This window comes from Lepidochelys kempii, chromosome 9, assembly GCF_965140285.1.
Source record: "Lepidochelys kempii isolate rLepKem1 chromosome 9, rLepKem1.hap1, whole genome shotgun sequence".
Taxonomy (NCBI): domain Eukaryota; kingdom Metazoa; phylum Chordata; order Testudines; family Cheloniidae; genus Lepidochelys; species Lepidochelys kempii.
Window position 1 is genome coordinate 43511918 of NC_136388.1, and position 14547 is coordinate 43526464.

A 14547-nucleotide genomic window follows, 5' to 3' on the forward strand; every position below is an offset into this window, starting at 1 on the left:
GGCGTCCCTTTCGCACAGATTCTGCCCAGCTCCCAGCCCCCAGGAAGGATAACCCCGACGGTGGGATCCTTGCCGCACTGAAGCCCAGCAGATCTGCCGTGGGTTTCGGTGGGGCAGGAGTGCCTCTCTAGTGCTTTCTCTCCCCGTGGCCCACGTTTGGGTACCCTAGCTTTCTGACAGACCGGGGCCAACTGGGCGTTGCACTGCAGGGCGTGTCGCTCAGCCTCGAGTCGCCCAGCGGCCCATTGTGCACGCTCAGCGCGGGGTGGGGGCTCCCCGGGGCGGCTAACACAGCGAGCGAGCGGGCTGGGCTGGCGGCGAGCTTGCCCACTAGCTGCAGACAGTGCGGCTTTAAAGGAGACTCCCTCCAGATTTTTTTTTTTAAGTCTAATTATAGCACAAGCCAATGAGCAGATCCGCTGCTCCCCTCCCAGACCCTGCCTAGCGAGTGGGGCTGGGCTGCAACAGCAAGAGCGCCCGGCGCCCTCCCTGAAGGCAGGCGGCGGGAACGCGAGCGCAGCTGGTCGCGGGGTTCGGACGTGCGAGGCTGCTCAGCTGGTGCCGGCGTTCGGAGGCGGCAGCGCTCGGTGCCCGAGCGGACTAAGACGCTCCCAGTCTCCTGCGGCTCGCAACTTCGCCAGGGGCCGGTCCCGCTCCTGGGCACTGATTAGCGGGGGGCGCGCTGCGGTCCCTGGCTTGGCTCTGCCCCCGGGGGGAATGTGGAAATGGCCGGTGACAGGAGCCCTGGGGTCTTGAGCCGGCAGCGTTTCGGGCTCTTGCTGCTCGCTGCGGCGGCGGCGGCTGCTGGGCTGTGCGGCGGGGTCTCTGCAGTCAAGTCTCCCAGCTGCCACGAAGTGAGGACGGCGTTTCAGATCCGGCAGATCGGCCCCCTCAAGCTGGTTCCCGATGTGCCCACTGCTGGTCAGTACTGTCCTCTTAATCCTTTCCCCCTCCCCAGCCACCCCGCGTTTGCACCAGGCTCCTTTGGGAGCAGGGGCTCTGAAGTTTTCCCGCCTGGACACGCTTTAAAACCTAAAGGAAACTTCTTTGGAAATCTGGACAGAGGCTAACCAGCACCCAGATCAACATCAAGACAAGGGGGAGACCTAAAGTCCCCAAGCCAGAGAGAAGGAGGGTGGGAGGATGCAATGGAGTTTAAATAGATGCGGACAACAGCAGATGAACTTTCCTGCAAATAGTTCAGAGACATGAAGGCATTTGGGGATAGTGTCCCCTTTAAGAACTGGTTGAACTTTTCTCTTAGTCACCCTTGCACAGGTTAGGGGCAAAGTTGGGCAGATAATGCCAGCCCCATGCATTTTTCTCAGTGGAGGAAAGGGCAGCGATCATAGGCCAAATGGGGGAAACAGTGCCAACTAAAACTTAAATGTACGTACATTTTTGCGACAAAGTTTCATGACTCATTTTCACTGTGGAGATCTCTTTTCCCACCTCCCTTAGAAAGTTCCCTTCAGAAAAGCATCTGAGAGTGTCTGACTGTTGTGGTCCATGTGGCTTTTAAATACAAAACAAAAACATCAACTTTTTTGGATGTCTGAGAAAGATTGAAGACAGGGAACAAAACAGAGCTAAGGATACTAGATACTCTTTATCCTTGACAAGTCTTAGTGCTCAGCTCTTTCCAGTTCCATTTTACACTCCTGTGTTTACTTTCCAAGAAGTTGTTATTGCAACAAATCTCAGAACTCAGTAAATCACTGTGGCTCTCTGGATCTGAGAAGACTTCCAAAGTCTCTTGGGTCCCTGCCACAGAAGAGGACATACATTGCACCATGCCGCATGGCTAGGAGTGGTTTAGGTTTATAGGGCCAAATTATCTCCTGACCTAACTTCACTGGAGAATTTGACCCATACAGTTTTGCGGCTACATTCATGCAAAGTGGAAGATTTTATAGCACCAGTTTTTAACTAGATCACAGGTAGGACAAAACTGGATACATTTGGCACATATTAAAATCAAAGGCAACTTTTTTTATAATTAGAAGTAGCAGCTGTGCTTTTGCTAGTACCTTTTTTTAAAAAAAGTGTGCTAATATAGTTCATTGATTGTCTCCATACATCAGATTTCACTAAAATGGTATGAAAACAAGATCTGAGAATTTCCTATTCATCACCGCGTTTTTTAACTTTCAAAAAAAATGTTGTGATGTCTGGGAAAGACTTAAGACTGCAACATTTTCCAGAATCCCTTACATAGAAAATGGATGCATAATGGAGTCAACAGGGAGCTCTTATCAAGTATAAAGTAAAGTTTGATTTTTTTTCTTTGCTTTCTCTAAACAGATGCATGGTAATTTTCTAATTCAGAGGCAAGATGAATTGGGGAAAAGGTTAGGACTGTTTTGTTTAGAGAGGTGAATAAGAGGCAACATGGAGGTATAGAATAATAAACAGAACCTAGCTTTTACATCGCTAATATTGTATCTGTAATATTTATCCCATGTACATTAATGAATGGTATGGAAAAGATTGGTCAGGTGTTTCTATTTAGCTTTGCACACAATTAAAGAACAAACCTATTAAAAGATACCTCTTATGCACAGTCCATAATTAACCTGTGGAACTCATCATCACCGGATATTGCAGAGGCAAAGAGTTTTGTAGCGTCAATGGTTAAATACTTATATGAATTATCATCTATCTATCTGGACGCTTATATCTAGGACTATAGCAGGACTATAGCATGCCTATGTTTTAAGAATATAATACAAAGAGCTAGGATCAAAAGGCATAAGGACTGTCAACCCTGGTGTTTCAGGTCATAAGTCAACTATTAACTGCCTATGGTTAGGAAGTGATTAAGGCTATAGACATGCAATTGCATAAATGTCCACTTAGGTTGGGTTTTTTTGTTTTGTTTTTTATCCCTTTCTCTAAATCTTTTGGGGTCCGATCCAAAGCCCATTGAAGTGGAAAGACTCCCATAATCTTAACTGGGGTTTGGATCAGGCCGCTGGTGCTGGCCACTCTCATAGAGAGAATACTAGACCAGATGGACTGTTCCGTTATTGCAAGTCATGTGTTTGTAACCCACTGTGTGGAATCAGTGCAGGGGGTAATTTCCTTCTCCTTGTAAAGCACTTTGAGATCTGTGGATAAAAGTTCTTGTGACACAAAGAGATTCATAGGAGCAGTGTTTTGAAAACCTGAGCTATTTTAGTAGTCTCTTGTGCTAAAAATAGTGGACACCAGGAGTAGGTAGGCACTACAAAAGGGTCTGAGGGATACGTATAAAAGCTAATGAAATGTGCGATGAGACTTGTCTGGACACAACCTGTTTTCTTGCTTCCTAAAATATGCCAGGTTATTTTTGCAAAAGAAGCATTTCTTATACCTCTGTTTCCCTAGTGCTAGATTGTGACTTTCCCGTCTGTCCCATATAAAAGGTGGCTCATATCTGCACCACCCCAGAAGCAGACCAATGAATTAATTGTGACCTGGAACACCCTAATTCTTTCCTTACTCCCTGTATGCTCTAGGGAGGAGAATAAGTTGCTTCACCCCATTTTGTGGAGCAGCTTCTTCCCCCTGTGTGATAGGAATCTACTCTTTGGCTGGTGGGCACAGAGTCAAGGCTCCTCACTCCTCTGCTCCCTTCCCCACCCAATTGTCCACAATGGGAAGTGTCGGTCAAGTGGCATCTGTTCTTCATGCTGTGACCGGAGTTACAACCTGGGAAGGCCCAGAATGGTAAGGGGTGGGGTGTCTTACATCTCAGCTATGCATGAAACTATCTAACCCGGGGTGGGCAAACTTTTTGGCCTGAGGGCCACATCGCGGTTCTGAAACTGTATGGAGGGCCAGGTGGGGAAGGCTGTGCCTCCCCGAACAGCCTGGCCCCGCCCCCTCCCACTTCCTGCCCCTGACTGCCCCTTTCAGAATCCCCTACCCATCCAACCCCACCCTGCTCCTTGTCCCCTGATCATCCACTTCTAGGACCCCCTGCCCCTAATCATCCCCCAGGATGCCACTCTCTATCCAACCCCCCTGTCACCTGACTGCCCCAACCCCTATCCACACCCTCGCCCCCTAGGACTCCCACGCTTATCCAACCCCCCGTCCCCTTACTGCCCCCCCCATGGAACCTCCGCCCCATCCAACCTCCCCCTGACTGCCCCCTGGGACCCCTTGTCCCTTATCCAACCCCCCCCCACTTACCATGCCGTTTAGAGCAGCAGGACTGGCAGCCACGCCACCCAGCTAGAGCCAGCCACGCCTGAGCGCTGCCCGGCAGGAGCTGGTGGCATGGTGAGCTGAGGCTGCGGGGGCAGGGGGACAACAGGGGAGAGGCCTGGGGCTAGCTCAAGGACTGGGCAGGACGGTCCCGTGGGCCGGATGTGGCCCGTGGGCTGTAGTTTGCCTCCCTCTGATCTAACCCCTAAGTATTTCAGAGAGTTGACAAGCTGGTGGATGACTGTCTCTGTGGGTAGAAATTAAAAAGCTGTTTCTGAAAGAAACTCTCCAAAATTAATGGAAAGCTTGCCTGTGTGTGTGTTTGTTTTCCATTCTCTTGCGAAACTCCTACTATCGTAGACAAAACAAGGGAGAAAGGGCGTGTGTTCAGAAGGAAGAGATGGCCTGATGGTGTGCCTGTGCATGGTGAAGTTAGATTTCTCAGTGTAGTGTCAAGTAGTAATCTGTCGTGATTTTTTAGAGGAAAGGTAGTCTTCATAGTGTGCTACTTTCACGTAGAATGTTCGTATTGACTAGCAAACTCTCAAAAATAAATGACGTAAAGAAGAGAATAGCTACAGATGTTTAAAAGTTAATGTGCTTTTAAACTTTGGCTGACATGGAGGTTTCCCTTTAATTAAGTAGGGGGAGGGAAGAAGTGCACAAAGGGCAATATTGATCTTCTCTGTGCATTAAGTGTTCCCAACTCCACCGCTTAACAATATCTGTTGTCAGGCTATAATGCCTTCTATCTTGTGTCCTCTTAATTAAGTATTAGTGTTTTCCAGTACATCAGTTCTTCATTTGGTTACCTTTATGGTTGTGGGGTTTTCTTCCCCCTGGCAGGAAACCACAAATTATTTTTACAGTGACCAGCTCTTTCTTTTATTGTTTGTCGTTCATATTGTGGTAGCACTTTCAGGCCTCAGTCAGAATTGCAGGCCTCATTGTATTAGGCGCTGTATGAACACACAGGATGAAAAAGTCCCTTTTGCAAAGAGTTTACAATCTAATTAGACTGTACACAGCAGAGGGTAATGCACACTAGGAGGGAAAGGGGTGAGGTGAGAGGAACAGTAAGAAGGTCATGCAGTTATAAAGGCTTGCTGAGGGCCTGATCCAACATGTATTGAAGCCAATGGAAAGAGTTCCCTCTGACTTCAGTGGCTTTGGATCATGCCCTGTGTGCACAATTGGATAGTTCTGAATCATCTGAATGGCTTTTTTTTGTTTTTTGCTTTTTAAAATAAATTTTGTCTCCCTCTGACCTGGCCAGCTGTAGTTGGCTGATTTCTTGTAGGCATTACAGCAGAGGTATGATGTGATGGACTTTACAGTTCAGTTGAGGGAAGGATCATCTCAGTAAGAGGCAACTGTGTCACTTTTACTGTTACATGTTTTTTATGAAGCTTGTAAACAGATGTAATATATGGGCTCAGTCCTGCCATATTGGGGTTATCAAACATTCCCTACCAGCAGAAGGGAGAACCCTACCTGCCCATAGAAGTGTGATGTCAACATTCCTCCTTTTCCCTCCAGATCCCACCACCAAAACAAAATATTTCACTGTACACACAATTTACTCCCTGCGGGGAAGATAGGAGAAGGAATATGACCCATGTGACAGAGGTTAGTCACATTGCTTAACATACTACAGGAAGGTGCTCAGATACTATAGTGCTGAGGGCAGTACAAGAACCTAATAGACTAGAATAGCACTTAGAAATCTGAGATGCACCTTTGCATATCAGGCTGAGGGAGGGTGTAGGATGCCTAGGGGGAGCTATTTTCCTTCTATAGGTGGTGCCTGTTAAACTAATTTTTTATATCCTAAAGCACTTTCCAGACTATGGGCCAGATCCTCAGGCAGTATAAATGGGTGTAGCTCCACTGAAGTAATTGTAGTTCCTGTTCAATGACTTCAGTGGAACTCCTCAGTTGGGTGTAAGTCTGCAGAGATGGCCTTATACAGTAAATGCAGTACACACACAAGTCGCTTCCTGACTGAAATTCAGTTACATGTAGATTAGAAGAAGAGCGCTTGCATGCTGCACAATAGTGTGGAGAAGGGAAATTTTTGGCCAGGGACATCTGAGCAAACCACTACCTTATGAAAAATGTCTTGATCTCCTTAAGGGCCATTCACTGCAGAGAAGGCTTCTGTTTTTAAGATGTCATCTGAAAGACTCGCTTGCAATGACCTGCACTAGTCCTATTCTAAAGGGAGCTGTTGGGGATTTTCAGGAGCCTCTTATTCCAATTACTCCAAACTGAGGGAAGGTTGGGATGTTTTCCCTGCTACCAGTGGAATTTATTCAATTTGTGCTTCTAAAAATTTGAATGAAGAGCCTATGATTCCAGGGGATCAAGATATTTCAAATCTGATACTTAGACACCACAAGGTACTCAAACCCTCCACATCTGGGGCTGCTAGTAAATGATATATTGTGAGACTAGGAATTTATTTTTAAATTCCATTTGCACATATGCAGTGTTTAACATTCCCATATTTATAAGCTTTTCTGTGAAGCTAAGCATCACAGTATCTGCATGTCACCTGAACACTAATATCTTTAGCCTCACGGCACCCTTGTGAGGTGGTATTCTTCCAATTTTACAGGTTGGGAAACTGAGGCAAAAGGTAAGCAACATGCCTACTTTCACACAATGAGGTGGTGGCACAGTCAGAAACAGAAGCCAGATCTCCTGATGCCTAGTTCAGTCCCCTAACCGCAAGAACATCCTTCCTCTCCAAAGGCTCACTTTTGTCTCCTTTAATCTTGTTGACTAGCATGTTGTTACAGAAATAGTCCCATTGATTTCACTGGGGTGATTCCCAGAAAAAGTACTGCACAGTGTGAGTAAGGTTGGAAGAAATGGGCTCTAAATCTATATCCTATTCATGAAAAATACCTTTGGAGGGATAGTTACTCCAGTAATTTGTTACCTCCCAAATGGCTGCCTTCCTGCCTGTTGTGAAGGAGTATCTAAATATCTTCCTTGTCATGCTTACTCTTATTTCTCTATTACTTCTAACATACACAGGTTGCCCTGCCCATGCTCATGGACTGGTATTTGTCCTAATTACAACTTCTTTACCCTTCTGAGCCTGATCTCAGACCTTTACATTGGTAAATTAGTCTATTACCATGGATATACATTGAGTATCCAATAGCAAGATCAGGCATGAGTTAACAATTTACTTTATGCGTTCACATGAAAACTGATTCTCTTTCTGAATAGCTATAAGAAATACATAGATTCCTATCAATAACTGCTTGCTGCTACAGTATGCACATTGCACTGCATCAGTTCCAAGTGAAATCTGTGACAAAGCTTCCATTGAGTTAAGCAGGAGCTGTCTGAGAATATCCATTTAATATACCTTTTTTTATTATAAAATGGGTCATGCACTGCTTTATTTTCCTGTTTGCTCCTTTTATTACTGCTCAGCTCTTTATTTCTCTCATCTTAATTAGAACTGTGTAATACCCACCGCTAAAGGCGTGGTACTGAAACACATTTTGCTCACAGCAGCATTCTGCCAGTCACTCATAACTGGCGTATGCCAGATGCAAAATGTACTCATTTCATTGGCCCTGGAAAGCTTTGCCACATCAGAGTGAGTGACTGAAATGATCTGTTCTGAATCGTAATTTATATTCAAGTTTGCTCCTAACTCGGATATTTGATACTAGTTGGGCTCCTGCTTTGCGCAGGGGGTTGGTCGAGATGGTCCTGAGGTCTCTTCCAACCCTAATCTATGACTCTGTGATCCCATGCGTTCAATTCATCAGTGATATAGTGCCACTGAAATCAATAGCGTTGTACCAGGGTTGTATATGAGGAGTTGTGGCTGGTGCTGAAGCCTGATTCCCTTAATGCTTAGAAATGATGCAGAAGTTTTAGGTGAATTTTATAAATCTTTCTGTTTGCTTACATGATCTCATGGTTTTCTGCAGAAAATCTCTGCAATTGCAGTTGGCTAGCCAAAGCTCCCGGATGGTGCTTTGTTGTACAGTATGTCCCCTTTTCCTAGAGTATATGAAATTCACGTGTACACTAGATACACACTTGGCTTCTTCCTAGTGGTTTAAGGCACGGATTCTGGACCAGACTCGTGCAATAGTTGATAAAGCTCTGAACTGGGTCTCACTAGACCTGGCTTCTATTCCCAGCTCTGCTGCTGTCCTCCTGGGTGACTGTGAGCAAGTTGTTCTGTGCTTCAGTTTTTCCCACTGTAAAATGGGGATAATGATACATCTTTGGTGAAGTGCTCTGAGCTCTGCAGAGGTAAAGCAGCTATAAAAGATCAAGATAGAGCTAGCTGGCTGGCAGGGTGTCTGCTGAGGTCTCTTCATTCCTCCAGCAAATTCCTTCTTTGTGCCCCCACCTCCACAGCAGTCAAAGATTAGACTAGATCTCTGATCAATGGGAGGATGAATCTGAGGTCCTCCCATCCCCCAACTTCCCCACTCAGAGGGAAGACAGCTCAGGTAAGGCAGCAGTTATTCCAGAGGCCTCAGCAGTCTGCTTCAGATTGCTGCTACTGCACCTGCTTCCCTGCTGCTTCAGAATGACTGCCCTTCAGCAGCCTGCAGCTCCTGGGATCAGTGACGCTCTCTCCATTACTCTTCTCAGCTAGCATTTCACAGGTCTTCAGGTTCCAACCTTCCACTAGAAGTATGAACCTCACCAGGTTTGTTGTAGAAACAGGCAGGACTCCTGCCAGTGGCAATATTTTCCCTTCTCTCCCTCTGCTTCCCCCACCTCTTAATAAATTTCTAGCCCATATGGGACCAGCTGCCCACTCTGTAATGCCCTCCCCACTCCCCAGGTGCAATCCATAAGCAGAGAATCTGTTTATATTTGCTTAGTTTCTCATCAAGATGGAATTGGTGTGCCACAGACAGATGGAAGTCTCCAGCCTCCTATCCCTGAGCCTCAGGAAAACATCAATATCCTCTGTGACTTGTATGAACATTTGGTTCAGGTTAACAAAAAGTGACTCTGTTTTAGTGATTCAGATCAGACTCTCCTCTAAACATAATAAAGGAAATTAATCCTCCTCTTGTTATATTGGATTTATGCTGTCCCTTTTATCCTCAGGTTCATCTTCCTCAACTTTAGCAGAAGCTGAGGAATTTGGCAAGTTCCCAGTGTTACAAAAAGAAAAGAGCAAATGGTCCCATAGTTCAAGTCCATACTCTGAGTTATAAAAATTCTTCAAAAAATTCTATAAAATGAAGTAATTAGGCTTTATTTATTATTTTATTGCCTTTCAATGGAGTTGGGGTCCTATCAAGGACGTTGATCAATTGGAGAGGGCTCAGAGAAGAGCCACAGAAATTATTAAAAGATTGGAAAACATGCCTGAGAGACTCAGGGAGCTCAATCTATTTAGTTTAACAAAGAGATGGTTAAGGGGTGACTTTATTACAGTCTATAAGTACCTACATGGGAACAAATATTTTAAAATGGGCTCTTCACTCATTCTAGCAGAGAAACATTTAACATGATTCAATGTATGTAAGTTGAAGCTAGACAAATGCAGTCTAGAAATGGAGTGTACATTTTGTACAGTGAGCATAATTAATCTCTGGAACATGTTACCAATGGTCATGGTGATTCTCCATCACTAACAGTTTTTAAATTAAGATTGGATGTTTTTCTAGAAGATCAGCTCTAGGAATTATTCTGGGTAAGTTCTATGGCCTGTTTTATACAGGATGCTAGATGATCACAATGATCTGTTCTGGCCTTGGAATCTATAAACTTCCTTAGATTCCTTTGAAATTCCATCTCAAAACCAATAGGAAAGCAAGTTCCTCATTCTTCTGCAGGTATACTTTGGGTTTTAAGAAAGGAGCACTTTCTGAATTTAAGCATGACTGTTCAGGGGATGATATCCATAGCATCTACCCATATCCTCATTAATATCTGGAGATCATGATTAAAAATAGACCACCAGCCTGGACATTCAACCTGAGCAAGAGCAACTGAAAGAAAAAGGGGTAAGAAAACCAAGGAAGGCAGCTGAATGACTAGATAGTATTTCTCTTCAGGTTCAGAAAAGGGACTTTGTATCCGTTTATATTCAACACTTCAAGCAGACCTAGAAGCTGTGTGGGATTGCTCAGTTAGTAGGGAAACTCAGAGGTTCTAGTCAGTGCATGAAAGCTAATCAAGTGGTCTTTCTCTTTTACTAACCAGGGGGTGAGGTTGAGAGATGCTGTTCTTACCTTTCTAATGAAAGATGTGATAGTCCCTTCTGTGGGACATTTCTAGCCAAAGAACCTAGGGGATGTGAGAATACATTTCTTAATGTAAAAATGCATGAGAGCGCTGTAACTTACTGCTTTCACACCAGCAGTATGCCTCACAAGAGCTAATTTCTCATGTATAGATAAACTTGCACAGAAGGTCCACACCCATTTTGCAGAAGATATCAGTCTTTGTGCCCTTTGTTTCTGAAGCCTGTCTTTTCCAGTTTGCAGCTTGATTTTCTGCTTAGGCTCAAGTCATGGAAGGTTGACTCTCAAGCCAAGCAGTTAATGGCTGCACCTATCTACTGTGGAAGCAAGCCTCTGGTTAAGGCAGTTGTTGAAATGGTGGGAAAAGAACAGATTCCCTGCTCGCCTCCAAAAAGTTACAAAGGGAATGTAGACAGTTCTGTAGGAGCAGCTAGTCCTGTGAGGTTTGCATATTTCTTGAGCCAAATTTCTCTGCTTCTTCAGATGAAGATTGGACATATCTAGGCTTCATGTCTTTGATTAGATGGAACTTCTCTGTCAGATCCAGCTCCTTTTCCAGGAACAGTTACAGCAGATAACTTCAAGTCCATCCTGTCCAAGAATGACATATCTATAGACACTGGACTCCAGTCCTTTGTTCTAGATGCTTAACAACTACTTAAAACAGGTAGGTACTGTATATTGTCCAGATGTTGGAAGAATTCCCACAGAGTCTTTAATAACAACTTGATAGGATCAGCTCAACCTATGAAGAAATCTATCTACTACCTATCGGAGATAGAAGCCACAGAGCCACTATCTCAGCTGGGAAGATTCTGTGGAGCTTATTTATTTTGATTCTCCTAAGATCTAGTGATTCCAATAGTGTACTATATCGCAGACTCAGAACAAGTTTACTGAAAACCAAGGTTGCACAACATGGTCCTTTAAAAAGCTGATGACTATCTAGAGTTCTTTCTACACTAGCATTCCCATGGTGGAAGTTGAACCGGTGGTAACAATGGTAGGAAATGTTAGGAGTGGTTTTTTGTTTTTTTTTTTATCTACAGACAGTACAGTAAGACTTTAGCCCTCTTTCTATTTATAGCAATAGGTTTTCTCCAAAAGGGCAGAGCTAATAAAAAGGGATTAACATGATAAATGGAAACAAAGCTTCCATAGTAATAGGCGGTATGTAAATCAATAAAATCAAAATTAGTAAGAGCTTTTATAAGAATTAATCATGTAAGCTAGCATGAAGATGAGGATCATAGAAATGAAGATATATGTGAAATGTACTCTATACAATACAGCAGATTTTTCTCTTATCTGTAAAAATGTGTATAAAACCCTTAGACAAAATTCAGTGTATTGCAAAGACTTTAATTAGATCCCCATTACATGAAAGCATAAAATGACATGAAAAAAGGCATATGCTTAATAATACTTCATTAGATACTCATCATTTATCAGTGTATAGCACAGCATCTGCTTCTATGGGAAAATGTATTTTGATAGATCAGAATTAATTTCTTAACAGCAGCCAAGTCTGTGACACACTGAGAATTTATGCCCAGTCTTTCAGTCTTGTCAGTCGGTTTGATTAGACATCCTCGTTTAATGTGATTGAATCATCCTGGTTTACATATTATATGTTCTCTAAATACCTCTTTAGATGTAATACGTTTCATTCATATTATATAGAGTACTTTCTGTAGGAAGCACCACTAGATGAAATTATGTGCATGCCTCACCTAATATATAACAAGTTTCAGAGTAACAGCCGTGTTAGTCTGTATTCGCAAAAAGAAAAGGAGTACTTGTGGCACCTTAGAGACTAACCAATTTATTTGGGCATAAGCTTTCATGAGCTACAGCTCACTTCATCGGATGCATACTGTATGCATCCGATGAAGTGAGCTGTAGCTCACGAAAGCTATGCATCCGATGAAGTGAGCTGTAGCTCACAAAAGCTTATGCTCAAATAAATTGGTTAGTCTCTAAGATGCCACAAGTACTCCTTTTCTTTTTGCGAATATATAACAAGTTATCTTTTCTGTGGATAAAGACAACTGAAGCAACAGATTGTCACCACTTCCTGCTAAGCACTTGTGGACACATGCTGTTTTGGGAGTGGGGGAAATGCTTAAATTAAAATTGCAAAATGTTTCTGCATAATATTTTATGTTTGGATTTTTTCTGAAGCAGCTATAGTGCCAGACCAAGAGCTCAATCCAGAAGGCTAGCTAATTCAGGCATAAGTGTGATGAAACTTCTCTGATCAAGTGCCATTTACAAACATTGGTCTCTCACTGCAACTCCAGCAATGGAAAGGGTGTATGGTGGTTTGCAGATCATTTAGGAAAACATGGTCATTTTTCATCCAATAGTTAGGTTAACCTTGGACTAGATTTAAACATTTTTTGTAATAATAATGGTACCCAGATTAGCACTTTACATGTCCTCAGTATTTAGCAACCATTAATCTTTAAAACACCCCTGCAAGGGAGGTAAGGAAAGTATTGTTATTCCCATTTTACAGAGAAGGAAGTCGAGCCAAGGAGGTTAATACTTGTTCAAGGCTACACAGTGAGTCATACAGTCCATTTGCCTAACCATTACATCACAGGGCTATAAATTTTATAGCTCAGAGGTACAATATACTAGACTCTTACTGCAATGCAGTAATAGAGGTTTCAGCTTTTTGTGGTAAACGTATCATTAAAATGGGAAGCTTATCATTCTCATGCTTTTTGGCCATGGAAAGTCATATAGGGTGTTCCGTGGCACTATTATTTTATGATTCAACATTGTAATGTCACCCAAAGGCCCAATCAATTGGAGACCCCATCGTGTTAGGTGCTATACAAACACACAAGATGACATGGTCCCTGATCCAGGGATCTTACACACGGTATGGCATGCAAAATTGAAGCTACTTGGGGCAGGAAGTGCCTCTATTTCTTGTACTGTACAGCACCAGGCTCATTGTCCATGTTTGACAAAGTAGTAATACAAAATGCTGCAACCCCATGTCAGGTTTTGGGTAAGCACTGTCCACCGGATATGTTAATTAAAATAAGATTGCATCTAATTTGCTTATTTTGGAAGATCAGTTTTAAAAGAGGGTACCAAATTGATTATATTTTCAGTTTATTCATGCATGCATAATTCATGTATAGAGAAGCTTCTCATTTGAGATTTTAGAGTTCTTGTTTGAAGACTACACAAAGCACTCAAAATATTGGAAGAATTCTAGATTTCTCATAGATGATGCTAGTAAATATATTCATTATTTTATGGACTCTGAACCCTTCAGGAAATGTCATTAATACCTGTAAGGTCCCCAGATGCTATGTTTTGCATTTTGATCTCTAATTTAGCTGACACCTGTAGTCAGGCAATTCCATAGTGACTCCACGGCTGCAGCAGAGAGCAAGTTGTTCCAGCAAAAGTCTTCATTAATGAACATTCTCACTTTACTGCTTCACCAACCGTTTTTCTGAGTGTACAGTATAACTTCTATTCAGTGTTTTTTATATTTCCATGGGGTTTCTATTGAAATCAATGGAAACTGTATATATGCTTCTGAGGACTGAATTGGGCCCTTCTTGATGTTGTATTTCTCTAATTATTCCCCGACCACAACTTTTCTAGGGTTCTTCCTGCACAAAATACATATGACAAACCATTCTGGAAAGCCATCCTTTTCAGGGTAGAGCAGTGTAGCACAGGTCCCTCATTTTGGTGTACTTGTGTTGAGTCCTTTTAAAAACAAAAAACGAATTTCAGAAATCCACATTCACGATCTCACAGTATCAGATAGGTCATAGTAGCTTTGCAGGATAGTTCAGCACATCCCGAAACATTAATGGTTAAATGTATTCATTATATCAACAAGGGCCCTATTCATGAAGGGTCTATTTTCCACTCATTATGCATGCATAATTCCCATTAGTGCTACTGGGGGTTAAGTGTGCATAGTGAGGAGGAGAATAAAACTTATATTTACACATCCATGTTTGCAATTAGAAAATATGTTTTGTGTACTATGCACAAGAAATGGATCAAATTCTCACAAATTCCCTAACATCTACAGACCTTTTCTATTTAACTAAGT

The 14547-nt window shown here is 43.0% G+C and overlaps 1 protein-coding gene across 4 annotated transcripts in view; it reads left to right on the top strand.

Annotated features, from left to right (window-relative positions):
• The first annotated feature begins 437 nt into the window (after positions 1-437).
• Positions 438-14547, top strand: part of LOC140917371 (glypican-5) — a 617795-nt gene continuing 603685 nt past the window's right edge. For all 4 annotated transcript variants that reach the window (XM_073360049.2, XM_073360046.1, XM_073360047.1 and 1 more), the window contains exon 1: positions 438-921. In XM_073360049.2, the coding sequence (XP_073216150.1) occupies positions 726-921 (196 nt within the window). In that variant the 5' untranslated portion in view covers positions 438-725. The remainder of the gene's footprint in view (positions 922-14547) is intronic.